The sequence below is a fragment of the Apostichopus japonicus genome, chromosome 15 (assembly GCF_037975245.1).
Source record: "Apostichopus japonicus isolate 1M-3 chromosome 15, ASM3797524v1, whole genome shotgun sequence".
Lineage (NCBI taxonomy): Eukaryota > Metazoa > Echinodermata > Holothuroidea > Aspidochirotida > Stichopodidae > Apostichopus > Apostichopus japonicus.
Genome location: NC_092575.1, coordinates 28,195,609 through 28,221,250, shown reverse-complemented (window position 1 = coordinate 28,221,250; position 25,642 = coordinate 28,195,609). Strand labels below are relative to the sequence as shown.

The 25,642-nt window shown below is 34.8% G+C and overlaps 2 protein-coding genes across 3 annotated transcripts in view; one reads left to right on the top strand and one right to left on the bottom strand.

Moving 5' to 3' along the window:
* Positions 1 to 502: 502 nt before the first annotated feature.
* LOC139980856 (protein rogdi homolog) overlaps positions 503 to 25,642 on the bottom strand; it is a 44,592-nt gene continuing 19,452 nt past the window's right edge. For both annotated transcript variants that reach the window (XM_071992837.1, XM_071992838.1), the window contains 8 exons: positions 25,021 to 25,075; positions 24,117 to 24,209; positions 14,862 to 14,957; positions 12,234 to 12,332; positions 9,210 to 9,323; positions 8,190 to 8,233; positions 7,502 to 7,628; positions 503 to 6,368 (listed from right to left, as the gene is read on the bottom strand). In XM_071992837.1, the coding sequence (XP_071848938.1) occupies positions 6,318 to 6,368; positions 7,502 to 7,628; positions 8,190 to 8,233; positions 9,210 to 9,323; positions 12,234 to 12,332; positions 14,862 to 14,957; positions 24,117 to 24,209; positions 25,021 to 25,075 (679 nt within the window). In that variant the 3' untranslated portion in view covers positions 503 to 6,317. The remainder of the gene's footprint in view (positions 6,369 to 7,501; positions 7,629 to 8,189; positions 8,234 to 9,209; positions 9,324 to 12,233; positions 12,333 to 14,861; positions 14,958 to 24,116; positions 24,210 to 25,020; positions 25,076 to 25,642) is intronic.
* LOC139981168 (uncharacterized) lies at positions 15,330 to 21,950 on the top strand. The gene is made up of 2 exons (XM_071993362.1): positions 15,330 to 20,352; positions 20,774 to 21,950. Exons 1-2 carry the CDS (start codon positions 17,808 to 17,810, stop codon positions 21,199 to 21,201), a joined length of 2,973 nt encoding a protein of 990 aa, XP_071849463.1. The 5' UTR covers positions 15,330 to 17,807; the 3' UTR covers positions 21,202 to 21,950.

Below are 25,642 nucleotides of genomic sequence, written 5' to 3'. Positions count from 1 at the left end.
ACTCAGGCTAGCGACCAATACATACATTGAGAAGTAAAGCAAGATTTAGTCTTCATACCCAGCTATCGGCCAATTCATTATGGAGGGTAAAAATGGGTGGGGGATAAGGTGTTGTAGGGTAGCGTAGAGGGGGAATTCAACAATCGAGACATCGCTATGGTCTTTCGTTGCAACTTATTTTGAAACGTTCAGTAAGCATTTATCAATGCCCAACAAACTGACTATACGCAGAACATATTTTGATGCAGTTTCTATTAGAACATTATGTACACTTAATGTGAACGTTCGAAAGTGGAATGGGGTGGGGGAAGGGGGGGTTAAGAAAACCGAGGGAGTGATATGTGCAGTAAATAATCAAATGTATGAATGTTTCTAGGTGGGTTAGAGAGGGTCCATGTAATCAGAGAAGATGGGTTGAGGTTTGTGGAGGGAAGGACAGGAGGGTGAGGGGCAGGTGTAGCGAACAGTATTGAGTTGGAAAGACACCAATAAAAGCAATTCATTATGTGTATTAATCACTTGTTGACGATTTGTTTTCAATCCATTACATTTGCACATACTTCTATATGCACAATGTGACTCAGACATCAAGTACATATAAAGGTTTCCATTGGAATCAATCATAGTGCATACATAAGGAGCAAGATTTAATTAAAGTCTTATCAAATACTTACATAAACCTGCATTAAGGAATTAAGTATAATTAAAGACATCACCAATAATGTAATATCAATCAGCCACAGGGTGGGTCAATATTATAAGTGGGTAAGAGTTAAGGGGGTAAAATAAAACTTGTAAATTTGTTTATCTAGAAACAAACCCCACGTTTAACTTGTAAGAGATTAACATATAAACATATATATTAATAGTCACTAGTCTTGTTGCAGATAGAGAGAGAATGAATGGGAGCATTTGAGAGGTAGTTTTTGTTTGGGAAGGGGGCGGGGGGGGAGAGGTGAGGGTGAAATACATCAACTTACGTAAAGAGGTTCAGAGATCAACTGAAAAAAATCAAATTTCCAGAACCCTGCACTATGGATATATATATATATATATATATATATATATATATATTTATACATAACAAAAAATATTTGAAAGTCTCAACAAACTATGGATATTGACTACAATCATACCAGGTGGGCTCTAGGAATGGGTGTTGAGAATTTTTTTACAAATTTGACTATTGACATTGACATCTTGGTTTAGTAACTTCATACAGTAAAATATAATGTGTTGTTTCCATTAGTATTTTATTATCATTAGTATTTATTTATATAAATCAGACAATCTATCAGGCATTAACAGCTAACTCGCCTGTATTAAACCTAAGTCTCAATACCCTAACAGAGATTGTGTATTGGGAAAGCTAACTAACTTACCAAAACAAATAGTGCAAACTTAGGTAGAAGTGTTGTTCTTGTAACCAAAGCTACAATATTTTACTAAGAGGAAGATTGTAATTTCAAATTGAGACATTATTTTGGAGTTTCACAAAATGTAAACTGGAAAGTTAATTAGGAAGTTATCAACAATCGTTTATTTCGTTATACATATTTCATCGCCAAGATGCTCAACATATTAGAATAAATCACACACAAAAGTAAAGTGTTAATATGATCAAACCTTCTCTTCATTATTTTGAAATGAAACGTTGCGATGTAGACAAATGAATCGCAGAGTAGGTAGGAATTTTGTATTATATAACATCATAGGTTAAACAAAGTAACACAACAAGCTGCTTTGAGAATAAGTTGCTGGTCTTTTTGCACCGATAATAAATTCTTAATATTTCAAGTCTCAAATGTCTTGTATTTCCGTTCATCATCTTCCTCTAATATACAGATTATCATAACTTTTTCTCCAGTCAACTATGAACAATGCATTGTGGGATACATAGCTAGGCGATACTTTGCTGGAAACTCAATTATAGTCTTGTTAAACCTCCATTAGGTATAGAAACAGGTTTGATGGTAGAAAAAATCCTGTCACATCTTCACATTTCTAAACCAAAAAAATTAAATTAAAATGAAATTACTGAAAAATACCTGAATCTCAGATTAAATGAAGTCTCCTTACAATCATATTTTTATAACTTGTAAGGATTTACTCAATTGTATTTTGACATTTTTGTCCCTGAATTTTAAAGTACTAATAGCAAGAGTGGATGATAACAGCATGCCATTACAAGTGACAGAGAATTCGTCATTGATATCAGTACTAGACCACTGGTTCATCAAACTTGCTGTCATTCCCAACTTTGCCTAAAATTGATAAAGGGCTAAGCTAGAGGTACTCAACTGATATTTGAAGAGTTCTTTAGGGACAGGACCTTTCTACTCTTCTTTTGTTAAGAGAGACAAAATAACTTCATTGTTTCAACTCTGATTTAATTAATAATAATAATCATAATAGTGAATTATTACGTGTGCATAATACACAGCTTGAATCTACACCATAGTTTAAATCTACACCATAAATGCACACCGTTCACATGGCAGGTTCACATTGTCTCACACTGCCTTATATAAAACTGTCTGGTCATCTGTTACCATGACAACCAAATGTTTAATGTTTTTAGATGATACAGAAGTCTTGGTAAACAAGTTACACATGAATAGTAACAAGAATTAATAGATAATTGCAAATAATCGACTCAATATTTACACTTCTTTTGTTGAGAGTAAGACAGCTTAGGCCAGTTTGTATAATACTATATTGTTTTGGGAGGAATACTGCAATACTAGTATTAATAGTACTAGTAGCACTGTTATTATTAACAGCACTGTTAATACTACTGGTATTAATAGTACTAGTAACACTGTTGTTATCAACAGCACTGTTATTACTACTGGTATTAATAGTAATAGTAGCACTGTTGTTATCAACAGCACTGTTATTACTAGTGGTACTAGTATTTGCGAAGAGCACTAGTATCCCTACTAGCTTTATTATTACTACTAGTATTAATAGTACAAGTCGCACTGTTATCATTAACAGCACTGTTATTACTACTGGTATTAATAGTACTAGTAACACTGTTATCATTAACAGCACTGTTATTACTACTGGTATTAATAGTAATAGTAGCACGGTTGTTATCAACAGCACTGTTATTACTAGTGGTACTAGTATTTGCAAAGAGCACTAGTATCCCTACTAGCTTTATTATTACTACTAGTATTAATAGTACTAGTAGCACTGTTATTATTAACAGCACTGTTAATACTACTGGTATTAATAGTAATAGTAGCACGGTTGTTATCAACAGCACTGTTATTACTAGTGGTACTAGTATTTGCAAAGAGCACTAGTATCCCTACTAGCTTTATTATTACTACTAGTATTAATAGTACTAGTAACACTGTTGTTATCAACAGCATTGGTCTCTCTCTCTCTGCTAAGATGAAAGAAAAAACACGTTTACCTATTTTTGACTTCAGACCTTATAAATTAGCTATTTCTGGATTCAAAAGTTAATCATAATGGTTAAAGTTATAACAAGCTGGCCTAAGTTGTTTCATCCTTATATATTATTTATTATAGAAGATAGTTATATGTATCTATAGAATCTTCACCGACAATTGACACCTAAACAAGAATTAGTCAGAGTAGAATATTTACATAATTTAGCTTATTGCTAAGTGCTTTTCATAAATATTTAAGAAAAAATTGCATACTGATTTGAAAGGAGAAAAATATTGGGAGAATAATGGTATACATATGTAGACATTAATTAATAACACAAATATTGTGAATAATAATACACTGTAGCACCTTATGATATAAATTCCAACTCTACTCAAACTATCTGACTGCAGTTACAACTCAACAGGCTATTAACCATGTGTATTAGTCTAACAAGTATTACAACAAAAGTCAATAAAACTGGGTACTTAAAATTCCTGATTAGTCAATAAATGTGGACACCAGATTTGTTTCAGGAATTTCATCATGAGATTAGGTTAATACCATTTTAAATGTAATCATAGAATAATCAACTAATTCATAGAATTGCAAAATATAATGAAAGCTTTCTCAAGTTTTGTGTAACTCAGATCATTTTTCTTATCCCTTCCATCTCAATCACACGATCAAACTCAATACAGTATCAACCAATGTTTGCAGATCCAGGTAACTCATAAGAGAAGGCCCAGGCTAGACATGTATTGATAAATACCCCAATGTTTGCAGAACTAGGTAACTTAGAACAGGAGGCCCAGGGTACACATGTATCGATAAATTCCCAAATTTCCACCGATATAGCAGTACAACAGAAAATATTGGTACTAGTTATAAGCATGCCCGTAGAAGGGTGCTTAATTTTTTCATATTTTCCCCCCTTTTTCATTTGTATACTTAGTTTGCAAAAGTGTGTAGCTAATATTTAACACCAAAACATTAAAAAGAAAGCCTGTTGCCCAACCACCCGTATCCCCTCCCCTGAATATGGCCCCTCCCTGGAGTCTTCCCTGTCAACCACAAAGGGTTAATTAAGTGATTTTATATTCCCTTTAGATTCTGAAGGTCCCTTATGACTTGATTCTCTAAGTTAAGTTTTACTTTTACTTTATTATCACTTGTCCATATTAAGATATAAGAAGAAATAAACTATCAACTAAATGTTCGATATAAAGAATATCAATTAGTCACCATGGTTATTTCTATGTTGTCAAAAAATGAAAGAAGAAAAAACCTGCAAAGAAGTGTACATTTTCTATCATTCCAACAAAATGAGGTGGTATGGTAGCTTCAAGGTGCCATAGATGAGCCTCAGTGCACCACCATAATTAAATCTGGTTGTTCCTTACAAAATACTAGAAAGAAACTAAAATTAAACATTATTTTAAATTGGAATGCACAAGGTGGGAAAAGTTATCACTGGAATCATATCCGAATATAATAAATAGTAGAGCCATTTCAGCATGTTCATCATCTGATGACAGTACAACTTTAGCCCAGAATTGTGTATGCAAATTAGGCTTGGCAAATTGTTGCAGCATTGGCTAAACATAATTGATATAAATTGTAACTGTTTATAATCTATTATGAATTTGAAAACCTTGATGTACCAGAAAAACTGAAATGACTATAAAGACAATCAGGAAACACCAAACCAAGGTTAGTAACTTTGGCTTGGCGTTTGTTCTAGTCAGTCTCTCAGTAATGAAAGATTGAGACAAACTTCTTAAGTCACTTCTAAATTAATTAATCACCCAAATTTGTTAGACTTTCTAAAACAACCACGATTTCAACTGTCAGCAAGTTTATGCATTGCCTTGTCAATTTGATAGTGTTCATTGCATGGTTTCCATATCTCTGTCAAAAAGACGCAGTTTGCAAAGTCACCAGCATGTCACCGACCTGGTTAAAGCAAAGTTGATTTTCTATTAATATCAGTCTCACCAAGCTTGGAATCTTTCCCATCAAGATAAACCATCCTTAACAAACTGCTTTCCCAAGAGTACCATGATAGATTACTGGCAATAAATCTGTTTTATTTCCATTTTTGGCATTTACATCTCCTGCTGCTGTTTCTGTGTTTTTAAGTACCTCCTTCATAACTGATGTTTGATGATTAGATAGGTTAGCAGATGTCAAACAACTAGTGTTAACTTCTACACCAGCAAATTTTTTTAAATTTTTAAATTTATTTCAAAGTGTCACCACTTTGAATTCAATAAAGTAAGTAGTGCCTATTTTCATACAAATGCTGAAAACCATGTCTTCTCATCAAAAAATGGTGGCAATCTGCTTCACAGCCTTCAGTTAGTGACAATCACAACTTCTGCATTCATGCAATAAAGGCTAGGCTAGAAACATCTACATTTACACTGCTGCAAGCCTAGGATTAAATTTTGAGATCTGTTCTGAAAAATAACAGATATTTGCAGAGTTTTAAACATCCATTTTTATGCACGAAATGAACAACTGTGTGTGTTTCAGTCTATCTGCTTGCCACGAGATATTACCATGGAAACACAACCAACTGCTTTTAAATTTGCTGTCTCTTATATAAACTTTGAAAGACAAAAGTAAACATCTTATCATAGCTTAGCCTATTATCATCACCATGGCAACGCTCATGGTTTAGACAAAATTTGGTAATCATGTACAGTTAGGAAATGAAAAACATAAAAGAAAATTACAAAATGACTAATTTTTAAAAACATAAATGGCAAAATAACCTGATTGAATGGCAGGGTAGTTCTATCTGGCAATCTAAGGAACCATAAAAATTTACATAAATAGGAATATCTGCTAGCTTTCTCATCGATAAAATTATCTTTCTGGCAATGCTCTGTTCATCTTCGTAGTTATCTTGCTGCAGGTAACCTGTTCTTCCAGTAAGTTGAAAATACTTGAATCTATAGAAATAAAAATAAAGATAAAGATGTGTTAAACAGAAGTCAATGCCCTTCAACTCTCTCTTTTTGTTTTCTTTTTTTTTGGCATAAATTTATTTAATTTTTCAAACCCTGACCAGGAACTAGAATTTCTCTTGACATTTTCATACCTGTTTCGGTGCTGTTGAGGGCGGAAGTCTTCTGTGGATTTGGTATTTCTGGTTTGCAAATTGATAACTAAGGTTTGGTCCTGTTCTTTCAAATGGTTCTGAAACATCCATGTTCACCAAAGCTGAGCTGCAGAAATGATGAAGGGGGTGCCTTCGCCTAGCTTGGTGTTTGAGGAAGAGAGACTCCTGGGGATGTTACATGAAATCCAGGGACTGTCTACTGATTAAAAGTATCCTGGAAATGTCCCTGGATTTTATATAAGCCTACTGCCCTGGGAATTTCCTCACAATTTGAAATAGGCCCTGACTATCTTTAGTTTCCTGTTTGTAGACAGAGCTGTGATTGGTTAATACCACAAAATTAAGTTCATTCACGGCTCACAAATTAAGCAACCCAGATTTCATGGCCTTAAATTCACATGGAAAGCACTAATGATGAAGAATGAGACTTCCAGTTACCTACATGTCTTTTGGAATTGGAGTTTTATCTCAAACAAACGAAAATACTTGTGCCTGGATGAGGTGTTTCAAATTTGGGTGTATCCTAGAAACATAGAACCAACAAAACACTTGGTGATCCTCAAAATGCCACCCCTCCCGCTAAATGTTATGTCAACAGAAGGGGGGCGGTGGGGTAGCAACATCACCATATCATGTCCCCAGATAAAACATGACCACCTCACAATAGGACCCTTGTCCCAATCTTACACAGAGAAGGAATGACAGAAGTCACAATCCTAAACCATAGTAATGAGAAGGTTAAACAATTCACTGTAGCAGTTAAAAAGTAAAATCTTAAGCCAGGAAGGTTTGAATGAAAGAAGGATGAGGGCAGCACTGCGGTAAGAAAAATGTTGTTGATAAACTTAAACCAAAACAGAGCATCTTACAAAAAATAGATGAGAGTGTAGTGGTCTTGACTACGATGTCCTCAAGATACAAACTGAGTGGCGTTAAATTCAATTTATACATTATTACACCTACTTTGTCTTTAAGTGATTGGCAGAGCTGAAGGGCAAAGGTCAAGCAAGTGATGACCTCTCTGACCCACGGAATGTGAGACTCAACCGTTGCTGTTGTTGCGACTTCATATTTCGAAGATCCAATTTCTCTGTGAAGACAATAAGATCCAACAGCTCATGTCAGTTACATTATTTACAGACCTGACTGACAGATCTGAACTACATAAGATCCTCTCTAACAAGCTGACTTGCACAGTATCTGGAAAACAATTGATTTTCTCGTCAAACTAACAAGAACGTTATTTCAATATTTCCTTCACATTGCCACTGTTTCCAACATCAGCAGATTTATTTTCACCAACCCCCGGAGGAGGGAGGGGGGTGGGGGAATATCCCAAAAAACAAAATCAACTGTAAGATTTAGTTCCATACTAAGAACTATAAATCTGAGATCACAAAAGTGCATTACTTTTCCCTTGTTGTGTGTATTGCTTCTTGGAAGCTTCCACGACCATCTTTGTTCCTGACCTTGTTCCTGACCTTGTTCCTGACAAAGGATGTCCAAAGGTCATTTCTATTTTTAAACCCGATAATGAAATGCAAATGAAAGTGTTACCAATGTGGCATATTTAATGATTTGCCCAGGGTATCATTTCAGTTAACAGATGGAGATATAATTCCTGTTAATGATTCTATTAAAATATACTTACATTATGTTCCTATTTCGAGGTCCTGCAGTGATAATACTAGGTTTCTGTTTCATGAGAAAAAAAAACACAATATCAAACTTAACACAATCTTATCTTAATGCTCAATAAAATCAAATAGTTACATTACAGAAATAAATATTACATAACTCAAGTTTTTTTTTAAAGTAGCGAGGACATTGTCAAGTCAAGAAACCAGTACCAACCCGAAGTGTTATTTACTGCTTGGTAACTTTTCTTTTGTGCAAGAATTGGAGACGTGTTCATGAAGAACCGAACTCTGAAGGTAAATGCCGATATTTAGACACATATAAGTAAACAAAGAACATGGAAATCTACCTAGGAAATAGCAAACAAGTTCTTAACAAGTGAAAACCTATTTTGAGCTGGAATTGAGCAGAACTCATTTCATGGAGTTAATGCAGTACTTGTACAATAATACAGTTGCCATAGTAACCAACCAGCCTGTCTGTACAGAGTGTGTTGACATTATTGTACGACTGTCAAGCAAGAAATCAACCAGGGAAGAATGATCATGTGACACCCGAGTGATCACCGGGTGATTCTTAGGAACTGGTAATTCCCAAGCCCCTTCCCTTAATCCTCTCTTTGTCCCTCCACTGTTTATCTCCTACCTCTCCTCTTCCCCTGTTGGTTTCTTTCTTTCTTCTCTCCATCCCTTGTCTACTAATCCCCTTACATCCATCTCTTAGTGTTCGTCATGCTCATTAACCTGTCTGTTTTCTGTGCGTGTTTTTGTCCCTTCTGTTACTGTTACTTGTCATTTAGCCTTTGAAGAAGATCCTTTGAAGAGGATCAAAACGTCAGGCCAACTTACACATTACTTTACACAACTTCACAACTTTACACATTCTCCTACACAGGCTCTCTAGTGGAAAAGCAGTTTGCTAACAGTTTTATTTTATTTTAATTTTTATTTTGAACTGGTAATGGGTAAGTACATTTAATCTGTCTGGATAACATTGAATGAAAGAAAGAAGCAGAGGAAGAAGAGGAACTTACTTGGAGCTTTGGCACCGGAGAAGCGTGTAAATGATAAACTTGAAGAACCAATTTTGCCCCTTGTAAGTAAAAATCTAGGAGCATGTCCTGGGGTAGAGGTGGATAAAGGCTTTTCTGGAGGATAATGGAGAAGAGAAGAAAAGCTAATACCATGGTTTGAAGATAACATCGGAGGGAATCCAAAAAGTTACTAATCCTCAAGAGAGAAAAGAATGCATCCTTCATGTAACGGTTCTGTTTAAATTTCACAACCATAAAAAATATGACGATATCATCATCATGGTCTTCTTGTATATCCAGACTAGATATTAACATTGTTCAAAATAAATTTTTAAATTGATGTATTAGAACATTTGAAGAGTGGACTCATCTTAAATGCCAGTCTTAACCATTAACTTGAAATCTCTGTCTTATTCTTCCACAAACTCGTAAAACATGAGCAGCATACTACATTACCACAGTTCATTGACTTGAGATAATTGTTCTAAGTTACCACAGACTCATTGACTTGAGATCATCATTCTAAGTTCACAGCAAATTCACAGATTTGGGACTAAAAATTTCAAATGAACTCCGGAATACATCCTATAGTAACAGGGGTAACAGGTTAAAAACTAACTAACAATGAATTTATATTACAAAACAGAACTTGAAGAGGTATTATTCTTTCCAAGATTATATTACTGATAAACTTATTACAGAATACATAATGTAATATGGTAGCTTTTATGAGCTTCAAGGGTAACTTACAATGAACTTATTACAGAATACATAGTGTAATATGGTAGCTTTTCTAAGCTTCAATGGTAACTTACAATGAACTTATTACAGAATACATAGTGTAATATGGTAGCTTTTCTGAGCTTCAATGGTAACTTACAATGAACTTATTACAGAATGAATAGTGTAATATGGTAGCTTTTCTGAGCTTCAATGGTAACTTACAATGAACTTATTACAGAATGAATAGTGTAATATGGTAGCTTTTCTGAGCTTCAATGGTAACTTACAATGAACTTATAACAGAATGAATAGTGTAATATAGTAGCTTTTCTGAGCTTCAATGGTAACTTACAATGAACTTATTACAGAATGAATAGTGTAATATGGTAGCTTTTCTGAGCTTCAATGGTAACTTACAATGAACTTATTACAGAATGAATAGTGTAATATGGTAGCTTTTCTGAGCTTCAATGGTAACTTACAATGAACTTATTACAGAATGAATAGTGTAATATGGTAGCTTTTCTGAGCTTCAATGGTAACTTACAATGAACTTATTACAGAATGAATAGTGTAATATGGTAGCTTTTCTGAGCTTCAATGGTAACTTACAATGAACTTATTACAGAATGAATAGTGTAATATGGTAGCTTTTCTGAGCTTCAATGGTAACTTACAATGAACTTATTACAGAATGAATAGTGTAATATGGTAGCTTTTCTGAGCTTCAATGGTAACTTACAATGAACTTATTACAGAATGAATAGTGTAATATGGTAGCTTTTCTGAGCTTCAATGGTAACTTACAATGAACTTATTACAGAATGAATAGTGTAATATGGTAGCTTTTCTGAGCTTCAAGGGTAACTTACAATGAACTTATTACAGAATACATAGTGTAATATGGTAGCTTTTCTAAGCTTCAAGGGTAACTTACAATGAACTTATTACAGAATACATAGTGTAATATGGTAGCTTTTCTAAGCTTCAATGGTAACTTACAATGAACTTATTACAGAATACATAGTGTAATATGGTAGCTTTTCTGAACTTCAATGGTAACTTACAATGAACTTATTACAGAATACATCATGTAATATGGTAGCTTTTCTGAGCTTCAAGGGTAACTTACAATGAACTTAAACAGAATACATAGTGTAATATGGTAGCTTTTCTGAGCTTCAATGGTAACTTACAATGAACTTATTACAGAATACATAGTGTAATATGGTAGCTTTTCTGAGCTTCAATGGTAACTTACAATGAACTTATTACAGAATACATAGTGTAATATGGTAGCTTTTCTAAGCTTCAATGGTAACTTACAATGAACTTATTACAGAATACATAGTGTAATATGGTAGCTTTTCTGAGCTTCAATGGTAACTTACAATGAACTTATTACAGAATACATCATGTAATATGGTAGCTTTTCTGAGCTTCAAGGGTAACTTACAATGAACTTATTACAGAATACATAGTGTAATATGGTAGCTTTTCTGAGCTTCAATGGTAACTTACAATGAACTTATTACAGAATGAATAGTGTAATATGGTAGCTTTTCTGAGCTTCAATGGTAACTTACAATGAACTTATTACAGAATACATCATGTAATATGGTAGCTTTTCTGAGCTTCAATGGTAACTTACAATGAACTTATTACAGAATACATAGTGTAATATGGTAGCTTTTCTGAGCTTCAAGGGTAACTTACAATGAACTTACTACAGAATACATAGTGTAATATGGTAGCTTTTCTAAGCTTCAATGGTAACTTACAATGAACTTATTACAGAATACATAGTGTAATATGGTAGCTTTTCTGAGCTTCAATGGTAACTTACAATGAACTTATTACAGAATACATAGTGTAATATGGTAGCTTTTCTGAGCTTCAATGGTAACTTACAATGAACTTATTACAGAATACATAGTGTAATATGGTAGATTTTTTGAGCTTCAAGGGTAACTTACAATGAACTTATTACAGAATACATAGTGTAATATGGTAGCTTTTCTAAGCTTCAATGGTAACTTACAATGAACTTATTACAGAATACATAGTGTAATATGGTAGCTTTTCTGAGCTTCAATGGTAACTTACAATGAACTTATTACAGAATGAATAGTGTAATATAGTAGCTTTTCTGAGCTTCAATGGTAACTTACAATGAACTTATTACAGAATACATCATGTAATATGGTAGCTTTTCTGAGCTTCAAGGGTAACTTACAATGAACTTATTACAGCATACATAGTGTAATATGGTAACTTTTCTGAGCTTCAATGGTAACTTACAATGAACTTATTACAGAATACATCTTCTAACGTTGGTTTGGCAGGATTTAAGAGTCTTTGCTGGCCTTTCTGGATGTGAGACATAATGCTGTCCATCAGCTAATTCAAACAAAAAAGAATAAAGCAGAATAAATGTAATACAATGCATCATTGACAATCAACTTTATGACCATATTTCTCATATTTAAATTTCTGAACAAATTATATTTCATCAAGTAACCCTGCAGTGTTCTCAACAAAGGTGTCTCATGAAACAAGATGTGAGTAATTAGGCTTGTCAGTTAATTGCTTAGAACAATGCCTGCCCTGTTTATTATATTCAGATACATTTGTAAAGGTTAAACATCTGCTCTGATCATCTTGAAATAAGAAATTAATAATTAATCATATTTTTGATAGGTAAGATATGTTTACATTAGTAAAACAACAAGCAGTTTTTAGCAACATGATACCACTTTCTCTACTCTGCTCTGTAACATTATGTCCATTCCTAATAGTACTAGACCTGACATAGTGCAATTATATCAATTTTATATTAGCCAACAAATTTTCATGAAGCTATGATGCTATATATGTACTGTATATAAAGTATCCTTTGTTTACCATGTACAACTACAGTCTGATTTCAGAAAGCACTTGAAACACAGCTGTGCAAATCCCTGATGCAAGTTATCAGTGTAAATATTTTGTAATTAAATCCATTTTACCATTAATAACTGTTATTACAATGTGTGTACACATAATGATACACTTCAAAGAAGTATGATGGCTTACTCAGGATGAATAAGCCAAAAAATTGTCAGTAAACCTTTGCCATCAATTGGTGAAAATCACGCCCATTAAACGTTTTTAACTACGAAGGTATGGATGTTTTAGCTTTGGTAAATATACCTGACCACATCAAGGTGAATGACATCGCCATGACGATAAAGCCGCAAAGAAGTCTTTATTTCTTTATCATTTCTATATCGTCTTCAAATCAGGTATTCAAAGAGGAAAAGATGCCATTTCTCTTACAAACATCTGCTGAAGGATACTATTCAGTTTCCTGGAGTAACAAAACCTTATCTCACACTTAATCTTATAAGCGACCTTCAGATAACCATATCTAGATTTTATTCAAAATATCTCGGAAGGCTCTTCAACTATCAGTCTGGCATACTGATTTTTTCTCTGAATATTTCCTGGAGATGATCCAGCAATCTACATGGTTCCCACCCTTTTAAACAGATGAAATTACACTCTTTATTAAGAATGTATTGCCAAACATGTCTTACGGATATACTATGAAGCCTACACACTAATGACAACCTAATGTTAGGCTACGGATAGTAAGTCTAATAACATAGCTAATCCCTTTTGTTACTGTTTGATGAGGGAGACATACAAAAACAAACAAACAGGACTTTCCAGACCATGTGAATCCAATCTTGGGGTAACAGGAATTCATTGAGCAGAGTTAGTTAGCTATATCCATAGGCTACAGTAAGGAATAAGATAAAGGGATGACAGTTTTCAACCAGCATTGAGGAGCATTTGTTGTCTGCTCTATTTTTTCACAACATTTATTTGGAAACATTCCTTTAAAACCATTTCATTATCTGCTGGTACCAAGAGTCTGAAAATCACTTTGTCAACAGACAAATCAATCTCACAGCAGCTTGGTGTTAAAAACCTACAAGTTTGCAAATCTGACAAAGTTCAACTAAAATTGCAAATATGTCTAGCTTGAAAAATAATACGGGAAAATTACACAGAGAGTCTGAAATTCCTGGAAAAAAACTCTCAAAACATTACACCTTTGAGTCCAAAGACTGTTTACAAGATTCATCAAAGAATGACGTGAACATCAATTTCACTTGGAGGAAATTTAAGAGCAAGGACTTGACTTTATCGTATACAACGATGCCTACAAGTGTAGGGGTACTTTCATTCAAATTAAAGTCTTAACTAAAGGTGAAGTCTTATCATGTATGAAGTGGCACCCATCCAGAATGGTCGTAGATTAATTTGTTTATATTTTGGTGTACGATGATGTCTGTAGTTTAGATATAGATCAATGTTAAAGGGTTCACACTAGTCCTAAATTAATATTACTCCAAAACTGACAGTTGGTAATATCCCATTTTTGATAAAATACATTTTAGTGATGAATCAATCCCAGCCCAAACGTACCACAGAATCCCAAATTATCAATTAATGTCGTCTTAATACCTAATTAAACATGTTTTATTTTGTGCTTCCTTCTTTGTCGTTTGGCAAACTATTTACATTTGATCACTTAATCATAGTCTACATAAATGTATGAACTAATATACTGTAGCTAAGAATATCAAAATTAGTGCACAAGGGAAGGGGGGAGGGTGTTTGCATCATTAACTACAGTTTTAAAGAATGTGGATAACATTAAAAAATAGAGAGAAATAATTACATTTTATTCTCAAATTTAAGAAAATAAATCACAGTTTTTTAAAGGTTAAAACCTTTTAAACTGGTACAATGTTTATAGACAAGGGACTTTCCCTTCAGTCATCACTGAATTGTTTGTCTTCTCTTTAAGGTAAAATGTACTTCTAATTATTGATTTAATTAAAGCAGGCAATCCCTTTAAGCTATCCTACTCATTACCATGACGACTTCTTCTCCTGTCTCAAATTCACAGTCAGAGTCAGTGTTGGATATGATGTTCAGAGCAGCTTTTAAGTGGTTCCCTGCATCTTGAATCTGCAAAAGCAAAAAAAGATAGATTTTCTTTGAACAAATGCATGTAATCAGTGAATGTTTACAAACTCAAGGTTGTGCCTAGAATCCTATATGACAAAAGCAGGTTGGTAAATGTTCAGACAGAAACTCATTGTAATGAATGTAAAGGTCTAGGACTTAAACTGTGGCCTATTTGGATGTCTTTGTTGAACGCAAACAAATATCTAGAACAGATTTACCGCATCACAGGCTAAAATACATAAACGTTACTGCAAAAATTGGCATCTATACACCACTTGGCTGCATTATCAACGCAGGCCTGATCCAAACAATACAGCTGTTAAGTTCCAAACTGCAGAAGATTGGAACTAATAGAATTTGGTAGACTTGTTAATGGGTGTTTATTTTTTTATGGGTACCAATGCTGTTTAATGCACCACTTTCCTTGTGTACTAATCCTTTCTCACTATTAAGTTGCAATGAATTATTCATGTGGTAAATATTTATGTGCATTAATATGTCTTTGTTATGGTACCAACACTAAAAAATAAATGTGTTGACAACCATGTTTTTTTTGTAGATTTGTTAATGGTGTCCCATCATTTTTTGCTGTTTATCTGTGACATTTCAACAGTTGTTATTAAATATGCTGTATTTTATCATAACAGGGTAAATTCGTCGATTATTTGTTCGAAGTAAATAATAACATAGGTCTCCTTCACGTTATTCGAAATTTCGCTTTATATTGGTTCGTGTTCGTTATGCAGTGAAGTGATCACTTTGCAACTTACGACGTAAGTTTTCGTGTCCTTAACACTTACGTAGGGAACATCAGTTTTCCACCATGTATATTTGAAAATAAAAGGCATGTACTACATTGTTTTATCTGCTTAAGAGTTAATGATGACAAACAATACTATAAATGAAAACAATGTTACGGTATTGCTAAAAGTGTCTCGAAAATAAACAGGTGAAACTTTTAGTCTTTCATTTCGTGTCCTAAAAATATTTTACGTTGTTATAAACTTCAGTGATCAGTATTTACTAACACATTGCGTAAAGCTTACTATCGTCTGCTAATTCAATGTCCCGGATGTAGATGAGGGAATTCCCGCTTTTACGTAAACACAAATGGTAGCAGACGAAAACAAAAGCTGAAGTTTTATTTCGTGTCCTAACTTTTACGATGTAGCTAATTTTACGTTGTGACAACTTTCTGTGGCAGAAAAACAGGTGAGAATTATTTTTTTGAAGCTTAAACTATGCAAAACATTTAGATCGAGGTTAATACTGAAGTCAAAGTCCCTCACCGTAATCGTTTATCTCGGAGGTATCCTAAGGTTACTTTCACAATGTAGTGTTGCTGTCAAATGTGACACTATGGTGTTCGTGTCCTGAACTTACGATGTAAACAAAACTGTTAATTACTGCAAGCGTATATTAAAATGCAACGTTCGAAGCGCGGCTGAGTAGGATAATGTGTAGGATGTTTTCCGCGAAGTAGCTTCAAACACATTTTAAGCTGATTAAAACGCTTTGTCGTTTATTATAATTGAATTGATGGAATAATACTGGTAACAACGTAACGTTCGTTGCAGGACACCAAAATGTTGTGTAGGCTAGGCCTAGGTCCGAGCCTATATGACGTTGTTACGATGAGAAACTCTCGTTGATTTTAGGCATCTTTTGTGAAGCGAAAAGTATGGAATTCGGTCTGTTTGGTTTTATAGCTCAGTATTCTTTGCCTAAATCTTTTTAATACCTTTATTTTCACTTCATAGACGTATAAGCCTAGCCTAACGTTACTAAGCCCAGTGTTAACATAGACATAGCTATAAGTATAACATTAGGCTATGATTAGGATAGCATAGTTAAGTGCCCTGGCAGAAATGAGCAGGTTGAGAAAGGATGAGCTCAACAAACAGGCATCGAGGATCTAACCAGAGAACTGTCTATGACATAGGCTATCATAGGTTCCTCCCCACCCCCCCCCCCCTTCTCACCTTGAAAAATAATAAAAGTCCTAATAAAAATAGTACAACTGTCAAGTGTTGATTATTTGAAGCTGATCTTTTTCAAGTCTATACAGTATTGCTCTACCCCCCTCATTTAATTTTTTTTATCCCCCTTCCCAGGAAGCTTTTTTTTTCCCAGGACGAACGTGGGTTTCAGGTTTTTCAGGAATTTACAAATTCCTTTGAAATCAGAGTTAGGATTTAGAAAGTGGGTTAAGGATGCAGTTTCTATGAAATTGCAGGATTGTCGTTCATAATCTGGGGTCAAAACTAGGAAAAAAGATTCAGAACATGTTTTTGGAAAAAGCGTCACATGTTTGGAATCCAGGGATTTGATTGGCCGATGCCCACGTTCGTCCTGGAAAAAAAAAATACACGCCCAGGAAGCAATCTTCTCAGTTTTTTGTGATCTTTTTTTATTTTTTTCTATGATGTAATAAGGACTTTATTTCATCTGCTACATTTTTTAGCATAGTTAAGTGCCCTGGCAGAAATGAGCAGGTTGAGAAAGGATGAGCTAGCTCAACAAACAGGCATCGAGGATCTAACCAGAGAACTGTCTATGACATAGGCTATCATAGGTTCCTCCCCACCCCCCCCCCTTCTCACCTTGAAAAATAATAAAAGGCCTTATAAAAATAGTACAACTCTCAAGTGTTGATTATTTGAAGCTGATCTTTTTCAAGTCTCTAGTATTGCTCTCCCCCCCCCCTCATTTAATTTTTTTATCCCCCTGCCCAGGAAGCAATCCTCTCAGTTTTTTGTGATCTTTTTTGATTTTTTTTATGATGTAATAAGGACTTTATTTCATCTGCTACATTTTTTATTGCATTGCAGGTATAGTTTGTGGTGAAATATGCCACTGCCATTTAATCTCCGGGTTCGCCTCGTAAAGACGGCAGACTGTGGTCATGATGCCTCCAGGAGTATGGAATCTTCCAGGGGCGCTGAGGAGACATTACAGCTAGAGAAGAAAAAGTCAAAGACCCAGAACTGGAGGGACAAACTAAAAATCAAGAATCCTAAGAAATATGAGAGTGAAAAAGAAAAAGCAAAAGCTTACAGTAAGCAATACAGGCTCGAGATGGCAGTTGCAGAGACAGAATTGCAACGCAAGAGAAACCTCTCTCCAGCAGAACAGGAAAATGCTCTTGTATGGTACAATAGGAAAGTGGCTTACAATGATGGATGCCGTAAAAGAATGAAGAAATACCAAGCTCGACGACGAGTTCAGAAAGAAGCAGAGAAAAAAAGGAAACCAATGACAAGAACAGCACATGAAAAACAAAAATCCAAAGACAGATTGCGGAAACAGCAGCAGCGTGCAAATTTGTCGATGATGGAAAGAGAGAAAGTTAAAGCGAGAAGAAGAGAAAAGTATCACCAATCAAAGAAAGATACGATGAGCAAATTTTTTAAAGAAGAGCAGAAAAAGCTGCAAGCAGAAACACAACGTGTAAAAGAGCTTGAACAACAGCTACGTGCAAAGGAGGAAGAACTAAGGCTAATGACAGAAGAGTTAAAGTCCAAACAGAAGGAAGGGGAGGAGAGTATTGACATCCGATCAGATGCTGCAAAGCGAAAAGCCTTAGAAAGAGCAAGGAAAAGCATGCCAAAGAAAACAGCTGCATTTGTTGCAACTACCATTGATTTGATTAGCACTGCTTCTCCTACTAAAACATCTGCTTTTAGCAGTGCTGGTGTTAGAGTTAGTAAGAAACAGCAATTAGAAGATGTGATTATGGATGCTGTGAGTATAGGTCTCAAAGAACCAAAGACCTCCTTGAAAAGAAGATCCTTAGCCTCAATCCTTTCAGTGGTTAAGAAATGCAAGTTTCAACGACAAGCTAGCAGACGTTTTGGTGTCAGTAGAAAGGTTCTTGGCAAGGCAATCCGATATTCTGCAGGAAGGAAAAGAGTGTCCCTCTCAACAATTGAAGACATTCAACATTACTATGAAATTAGTTCAAATGAATTGCCAGACAAGAAATTCGTCGGTAAGAAGTCTGGAAAACCCAGGTACATCATGGACCGAAGTTTGAAGGAATCACACCAGCTCTACAACAAATGTTACCCAGATGGACAGGTCTCCTTCTCAACTTTCTCAAAACTACGTCCCAGTCATGTTAAAACCAAACAACAAGCAAAGTACAGTGGGTGTCTGTGTGAGTATTGTGAAAACATACAGTTGAAAATAAATTCAGCCAATGCTCAGTTGTCTGCCATTGATGCTCATTCTCAACATGTGAAAGATCCTTATGCATTAACTAGTTTTACCCTCTGTGAGAAGTCCACAGGAGAAGAATTTCATAAACTGATATGTATTATGAGGGAATGTGATACTTGTGGAGTGGACAAAATAGATACGCACCTGGCACCTTTGCTGACACAGGAAGAGAAACAAATTCAGTGGAAGAGATGGGAACTTGTATCGACAATGTACCATTCCAACAAAGCAACCAAGGCTGTTAAGAAACGCTCACTTATAATCAAAACCGGAACAGTGAAAGATATGATTGAAGAACTGAAAGTGGAAACAGTACCATTTGCACAACATCTATTCAATAAGGACTGGCAACGCAAGCAAGAATTACAATTAAAACAGAATCTCCCCTCTGGCTCCGTACTCAGCATTTTGGACTTTGCTGAAAACTACAAATGTGCATATCAAAGAGAAGTCCAGAGCGCATACTACTCGCAAGATTCTGTAACAGTCCATCCCATTGTCAATTATTATAGGTGCCCTCAGTGTGATCAGCTAGTCACTGAATCCTGTATTATGATTAGCAATGACCTAACCCATGACTATCATCTTGTTAATGCATTCCAGCAGGTTGTTTGCCAACACCTTACTTTGGCTCGGAAGCTACCAGTCACCAGGCTGTACCGCTATTCAGATGGATGCAGTAGTCAGTACAAGTCGAAAGGCCCCATATCGGACATAAGCTACTCTATTGAAGATTATGGGTTCCCCATCCAACATAATTTTTCAGGCACCCGTCATGGAAAGGGTGCCAGCGACGGTGAGAGTGCTGTGGTCAAGTTTCATGCATCAACTGCTGTCAAGACTGGGAGCGTCATCATCAAAGATGCAAGGGGCTTGTATGACTATTGTCAGGAGAAGCTGACAAGGGGTATAGAGTCTGGCAACTGTTGTGACAAGTTTCTACGCACAATCTTTTATGTACATCAGGAGGAAGTTGACAGGGAAAGATACCACAGATCAGTTAAGACTGTGCCAGGTACTAGAAATATCCATTGTGTGAAAAGCATCAAAGGTGGTGTCGTTTCTGTCCGAAATCTGTCCTGTTTCTGCACAGCTTGTGTGAAGGAAGATGACACAGACTGTGAAAACCATCTCTATGTGAATGATTGGAAGAATTTTAAACTGTCTGCACAAGGTATAGTACCTAATGAAGGACAACCAAATATTTTTTTTCTCTCTTTGTTTTAAATATGCATTGACTGCTACAAGTTCATGCTATAATACCATGAATATAATATATAATTTATTTGCTGTAGTTTCTGATGTAGGTAATAAACTCTATTCAGCAAAATGTACTACTGATATTCTACAATTTAGAACTGGGGTTCCTCTTTCAGCTTTAAAATTTGTTGTGGGAATTTCAAATAGCAATAGGTCTCTGAATTTCACTATTACAATATAATATAGCTACCATCCAAAACCTGAGAGCACTCAACCTTTCCCTAATACCTTGAATTTCTCTCTTTTCAACCAATTTTCTTTCAGCTTTAACATTAATGTACAATGTATGTACAGTATTGTTTGTTTAAAGGAAGACATTACATCCTTTTTTGCAGGTGACAATGGTGACACTGATGATGTTACTCCCAGCAACTCCAAGACTTATGATGCTCCTCCTAATACTTCTGCAGAAGTCATTGCTGACCCTCAAATGACTAGATATAAGATTGGACCACATCAACGGGGCATCAACATGGAAAAAGAAAAATACTATGCAGTATTTTATGACAACGAGTACTATGTTGGAAAATTAGTTGATTTAGATGGGGATTTCTTTATCTTTAAATTCCTGCACAGGGTGCGAAACGCAAAGAGCATGATATATGATTGGCCAAAAAGGCCTGACAGTGAGAAAATTCATGGAAAGTATGTTATTCATGGGCCACTTCACATGATTGGAAATGGGCCTTTTGCAATTGCTGGTCAAGCAAAGGTTGATGCTCTGTATAATGAAATGAAAATGAAAGTTCAGCATGAAGTCTAGTAATCAATTTCCCACTTTTTATTCCATGCCAAAGTCCACATGAATCTATGCAATGGTGATGATGTGTGTATGTATGTGTGTGATGCATTGCGATTGCATTCAAAAGTAACTTTTATTGAGTTTTGTAATTCTTCATCTTGATGAATCTAAAAATGATTAAGCAGTTAAATGTAGCAAATAATTTAGGTGGGTGGAGGCATAAAGTTATTAATTGGTAGCCATAGGTCAGAAAGTTATTTTGTATGGATTTCTTGTTGGAAAATGCATTAAAAGAAGACTTATTAGTGGCAAGTGTTTTCTTTGCACGATTCCATATTTTAAAATTAATAAAGTTACTGTTTGAGTTATTTACAAGAAAAAAGTAGATCTGTTTGTTGAAACTGCCTCAACATGAATTTAAATTTGAAAGGACATACTTTGTTAGTTAATTGAAAGTGAGTGTATTATCATATGACAAAACTGCACTTTTAATTGGCAAGTTTCAAAGTGAAAGTTCATAATTGCATTTTAATATTCTAAAAAAAAATTAAATGTTGGAGTTTAAATGTTATTGAAGAAAGAAAACCGTCCACTCTCAAGTCTTGTTTGATGTCTGTTGAAACTGCAGGAACATGAATTTAAATTTGAAAATAAAGGACATACTTTGTTATTTTAATGAAAGTGAGTGTTTTATCATATGACAAAACTGTGCACTTTAATTGGCAAGTTTAATAGTTAAAGTTCATACAATTACATTTTAATATTCTAAATTTTTTTTAAATGTTGAAGTTTAAATGTTTGTTTGTAAGAAGAAAGTAAACCATCCACTCTCAAGCCTTGTTTGATGTCTGTGGAAACTGCATGAAAATGAATTTAAATTTGAAAATAAAGGACAAACTTTGTTAGTTAATTGATAGCGAGTATATTATCGTATGAAAAACTTTGCACTTTAATTGGCAAGTTTAATAGTGAAAGTTCATATAATTACATTTTAATATTCTCAATTGTTTTTTAAATGTTGGAGTTTAATTGTTTGTTTGTAAGAAGAAAGAAAACCGTCCACTCTCAAGCCTTGTTTGCGTACAATTTTTTTGTTAGTGTACTGTACACCTTACTGTACAGTAAATAGGAAGTTATGTAACAGTGTATGCAGGTTGATAACAATTATTCCTGTTGACCCCCTTCCCCTCCTCCTCATACCCACCTCTCTATTAACCAGTGTACTTAGCTAAGGAAACACTGCAATGGTTTTGATTTCTGTGGGATGGTTCTTCTAGTAAGGAATTAATACAATATACCAAACTTACCTGACTTATGGTCAGCATGACTTCCTTTTCGGATTTCAGTGCAGTATACAGTTTGTTCCAGTTATATTAATTCTGGATATCAAGTTCAGACTTGTATCTAGTTACCATGTAGACACTGCTAATGAATTGTTTCTTGTTACTGCTAGTGATATTTAATATCGTGTTGGATGTTATGCAAATATAAACTTGATCGATGGTAGTTGTTCCATATGTAAGCAGGACACCAAATATTTTGTGTCCCACTTACACGGGGAATCTTGATAGTTGGTCTTATCTGCTGAAAGATTCTTTTGGATGGTTCTATGAAATGGATATATGTAGTGAAAGAACTTCTTTGCAATGTTCAAAAGTGTTTTTCATTCAACTGAAGGCTATTGTTTACTCAAAATGAAATAAATATTTATAATGTATGGGGAAAACCACATTATTGCCAATTTCAATTTCGTTATCATCACTAATTTGTTTTTCATATTCAAGCAAGAACTGTCAAGTGCTGATTTATTCAAGCGGTATTCATTACAAAGTTCATTAGTGATAAAAGTTTCAGAACTGCAACCTGCTTGTAACTACTAATAGGAATTTCAAGTCACTTTGGTGTCCCACTTACACGTGGAACCATATCCGAAACGTCAAATTTAAAGTTGTGACTGTGCACATAAGGTTGACCTGAACTCAAAAATTGCTTGTAAATTATCAATTGCATATACTGAACTCTAGAATGAGTCACTATTTTATGGAATCAACTTATTTTGAAATTTTGGTATCAATGTCACAAGTTGGTACCCATAAAAAAAAAAACACCCTAATCCAACATTAACAAATTTATTGAAGATACTATCATTTTCTAGATTTGAAATGTCCTAAAGTCCAGTAATATTATTTCTAACACAGGAACGGGAGACCAACACACCTCCCAAATAGTGTGTATATGTTGTGAATGTGTGTGTATATATGTGTGTATATGTTGGATTCAATTTAAGGCCATTAACAAGCGTATTGAGATGTAGCAGCAGAAACATCAGTAGTATTAAACATTATCAGATCTACTGCATGTACTTATTACCAGATTTTAACCAAGAAATTCATTCATATCTTTGAAACAGAATATACCAACAGTAAATGGAGTTTGCCAATCAGTGTCTGTAGGCAACAGTGTGTATGTGGGAAGGGGGTAATCACAGGGTAGGTGGGAATGGGGTAAATCATAGGGTATGTGGGAAGGGGTAATTTTAGTGTATGTGGGAAGGGGGTATTCATAGGGTATGTGGGAAGCGGGTAAGCATAGGGTATGTGGGAAGGAGATAAGCATAGGGATGGGAAAGGGGTAATGATAAGGTATGTGGGAAGGGGGTAATCATAGGGACAATGAAGCCTGGAGTACAATCTATTCTCTTGCAGTCTTCATTGTGATTGTGGTTCTTGCCAGTTTTGTTTGTTTAAGAGGGTGGGGGGGCAGGGAAAGCCATAAGATCAGACATTTTCAGAGAGGCTCTTGTAACATTGCTGAGAATTAAATTACAACTGCTGTTTCACATGTGTGTATATTTGTTAAAGGTAGTAGTGAAGGCGTGGGGGTGGAAGGGGGATGAGAGGGGCAGGGAATGGGAGGGGCAGGCTTGGATTATGTACCTGTTGTACTCTCCAAAGTACACTTGAGTCCTCTCTTAGACATGTTTTCAGGATCTGGTTATTTCCCTTCACTGAGTACCTCATTGAAATATCCTGAAAAACAAGAGAACAATATAATCATCATCTAATTGGTTTGAGAGCATTCAGTAAGTATTGCGTTAAATAAATCTGACAGAACTTATACAGTAAGTAACTTTAACTTTAATTAAGGATTAATATTAATAAAACTGTCTTTCTGGATTTCTCAAACATGATCTTAATTGTGTACTTCAAGTTATCACATAGCCCTTTCATAATGAGAAACTGCCTTTACAGACTGACTAACAGGGCTTTTAAAAGTAAGCCTTATTCAAAGAGTGAAGAGGGTCCTCAGATATGATTGTGAAAACTAAAAGTGGAATTACTAAGATTCTGGGTTGTCTCCTTAAGCTCTGTATTGCTATTATCTATATTGTCTGGGCAGATATAATTGTTGTAACATAATCCTACTACTAATAATTCAACCCACAACTTTCATGTGCTGCATATTAAACCACCAAAAATAGCACTAGGAATTATGATGTTCAGGCATAAACTTCAAACATTTGTAAGAATGAATCAAAGATCAATCTTACATCATGAGTTATGTTGAAAAGGAATTGGGAGCAATAAATTTAATCTGCAAATTCATCTCAGGTAAATTGATTGATTGATTAATTATATATTTTGCTAACACAAACCTCCCACTACCTTTTTTTTGTCACCCAATGAATAGAAATATTATGTAACAATGACAATCATATTTTGGGGTGGAGAGGGGGGGGCCCTCTGTTAAATGTGTTACTTTATGTTTCCAATGAAAGGAGGCAAAATTCAAACCATTTTCCAAATTCAAAAACCTGTAACCATTTTTCTGAGTACTCACTGCTTTGCTAATGACATCTCCTGTCAGGGTGACCACTCCCTTAACACCGTTTCCACTACGAAAAATAAAATGGAAGCAAAAATATAGGATGAACAGTGAAAATCATAAACATATTTACAAATGCAAAAGGATAAAAAATGTCATTGCTCATTAACAAATTTGAGAAGAAAGGACTTAAAGTTGTGGTATTGAAGAATCTTTTGTATATAGTGTGTATTGTAACATCCTCCCAAAATAATACACAAATAAGGCTGAGCCAAAATATATTTACTTGGATAGTTGTCACATGGTTTTCATGACAAAGTACAAATTCACCAAACTTCTGAGCATAGAGTGTAATAACAAACATTTGAACTAGTTCCTAGAGTACTGTATATCTTACAGTATTATGACATAAATCTAGCCATTTAGATCAATTTAAGTTTTCAATATTCAACATCAAAGTATTCAACGCTAACATATTAAACTCTTTTGTTACAGGAGTCCTCACTTAGATGTCTTCTCACCATATATGCACTCTTGCTGTACCATGTGCAAAGCATTCTCATTTATTATTGCATTCTATGCTCAGAAGTTTGGTGGATTTGTACTTTTCCATGAAAACCACAATTTAATAATTAAA

What these genes read in the sequence shown, in the direction of transcription:
- LOC139981168 (XM_071993362.1), top strand. Translation starts at nt 17,808, where the DNA reads ATGCCACTGCCATTTAATCTCCGGGTTCGCCTCGTAAAGACGGCAGAC. An exon ending in TTTTAAACTGTCTGCACAAG is followed by an intron (nt 20,353 to 20,773) that starts GTATAGTACCTA and finishes CCTTTTTTGCAG; the next exon opens with GTGACAATGGTGACACTGAT.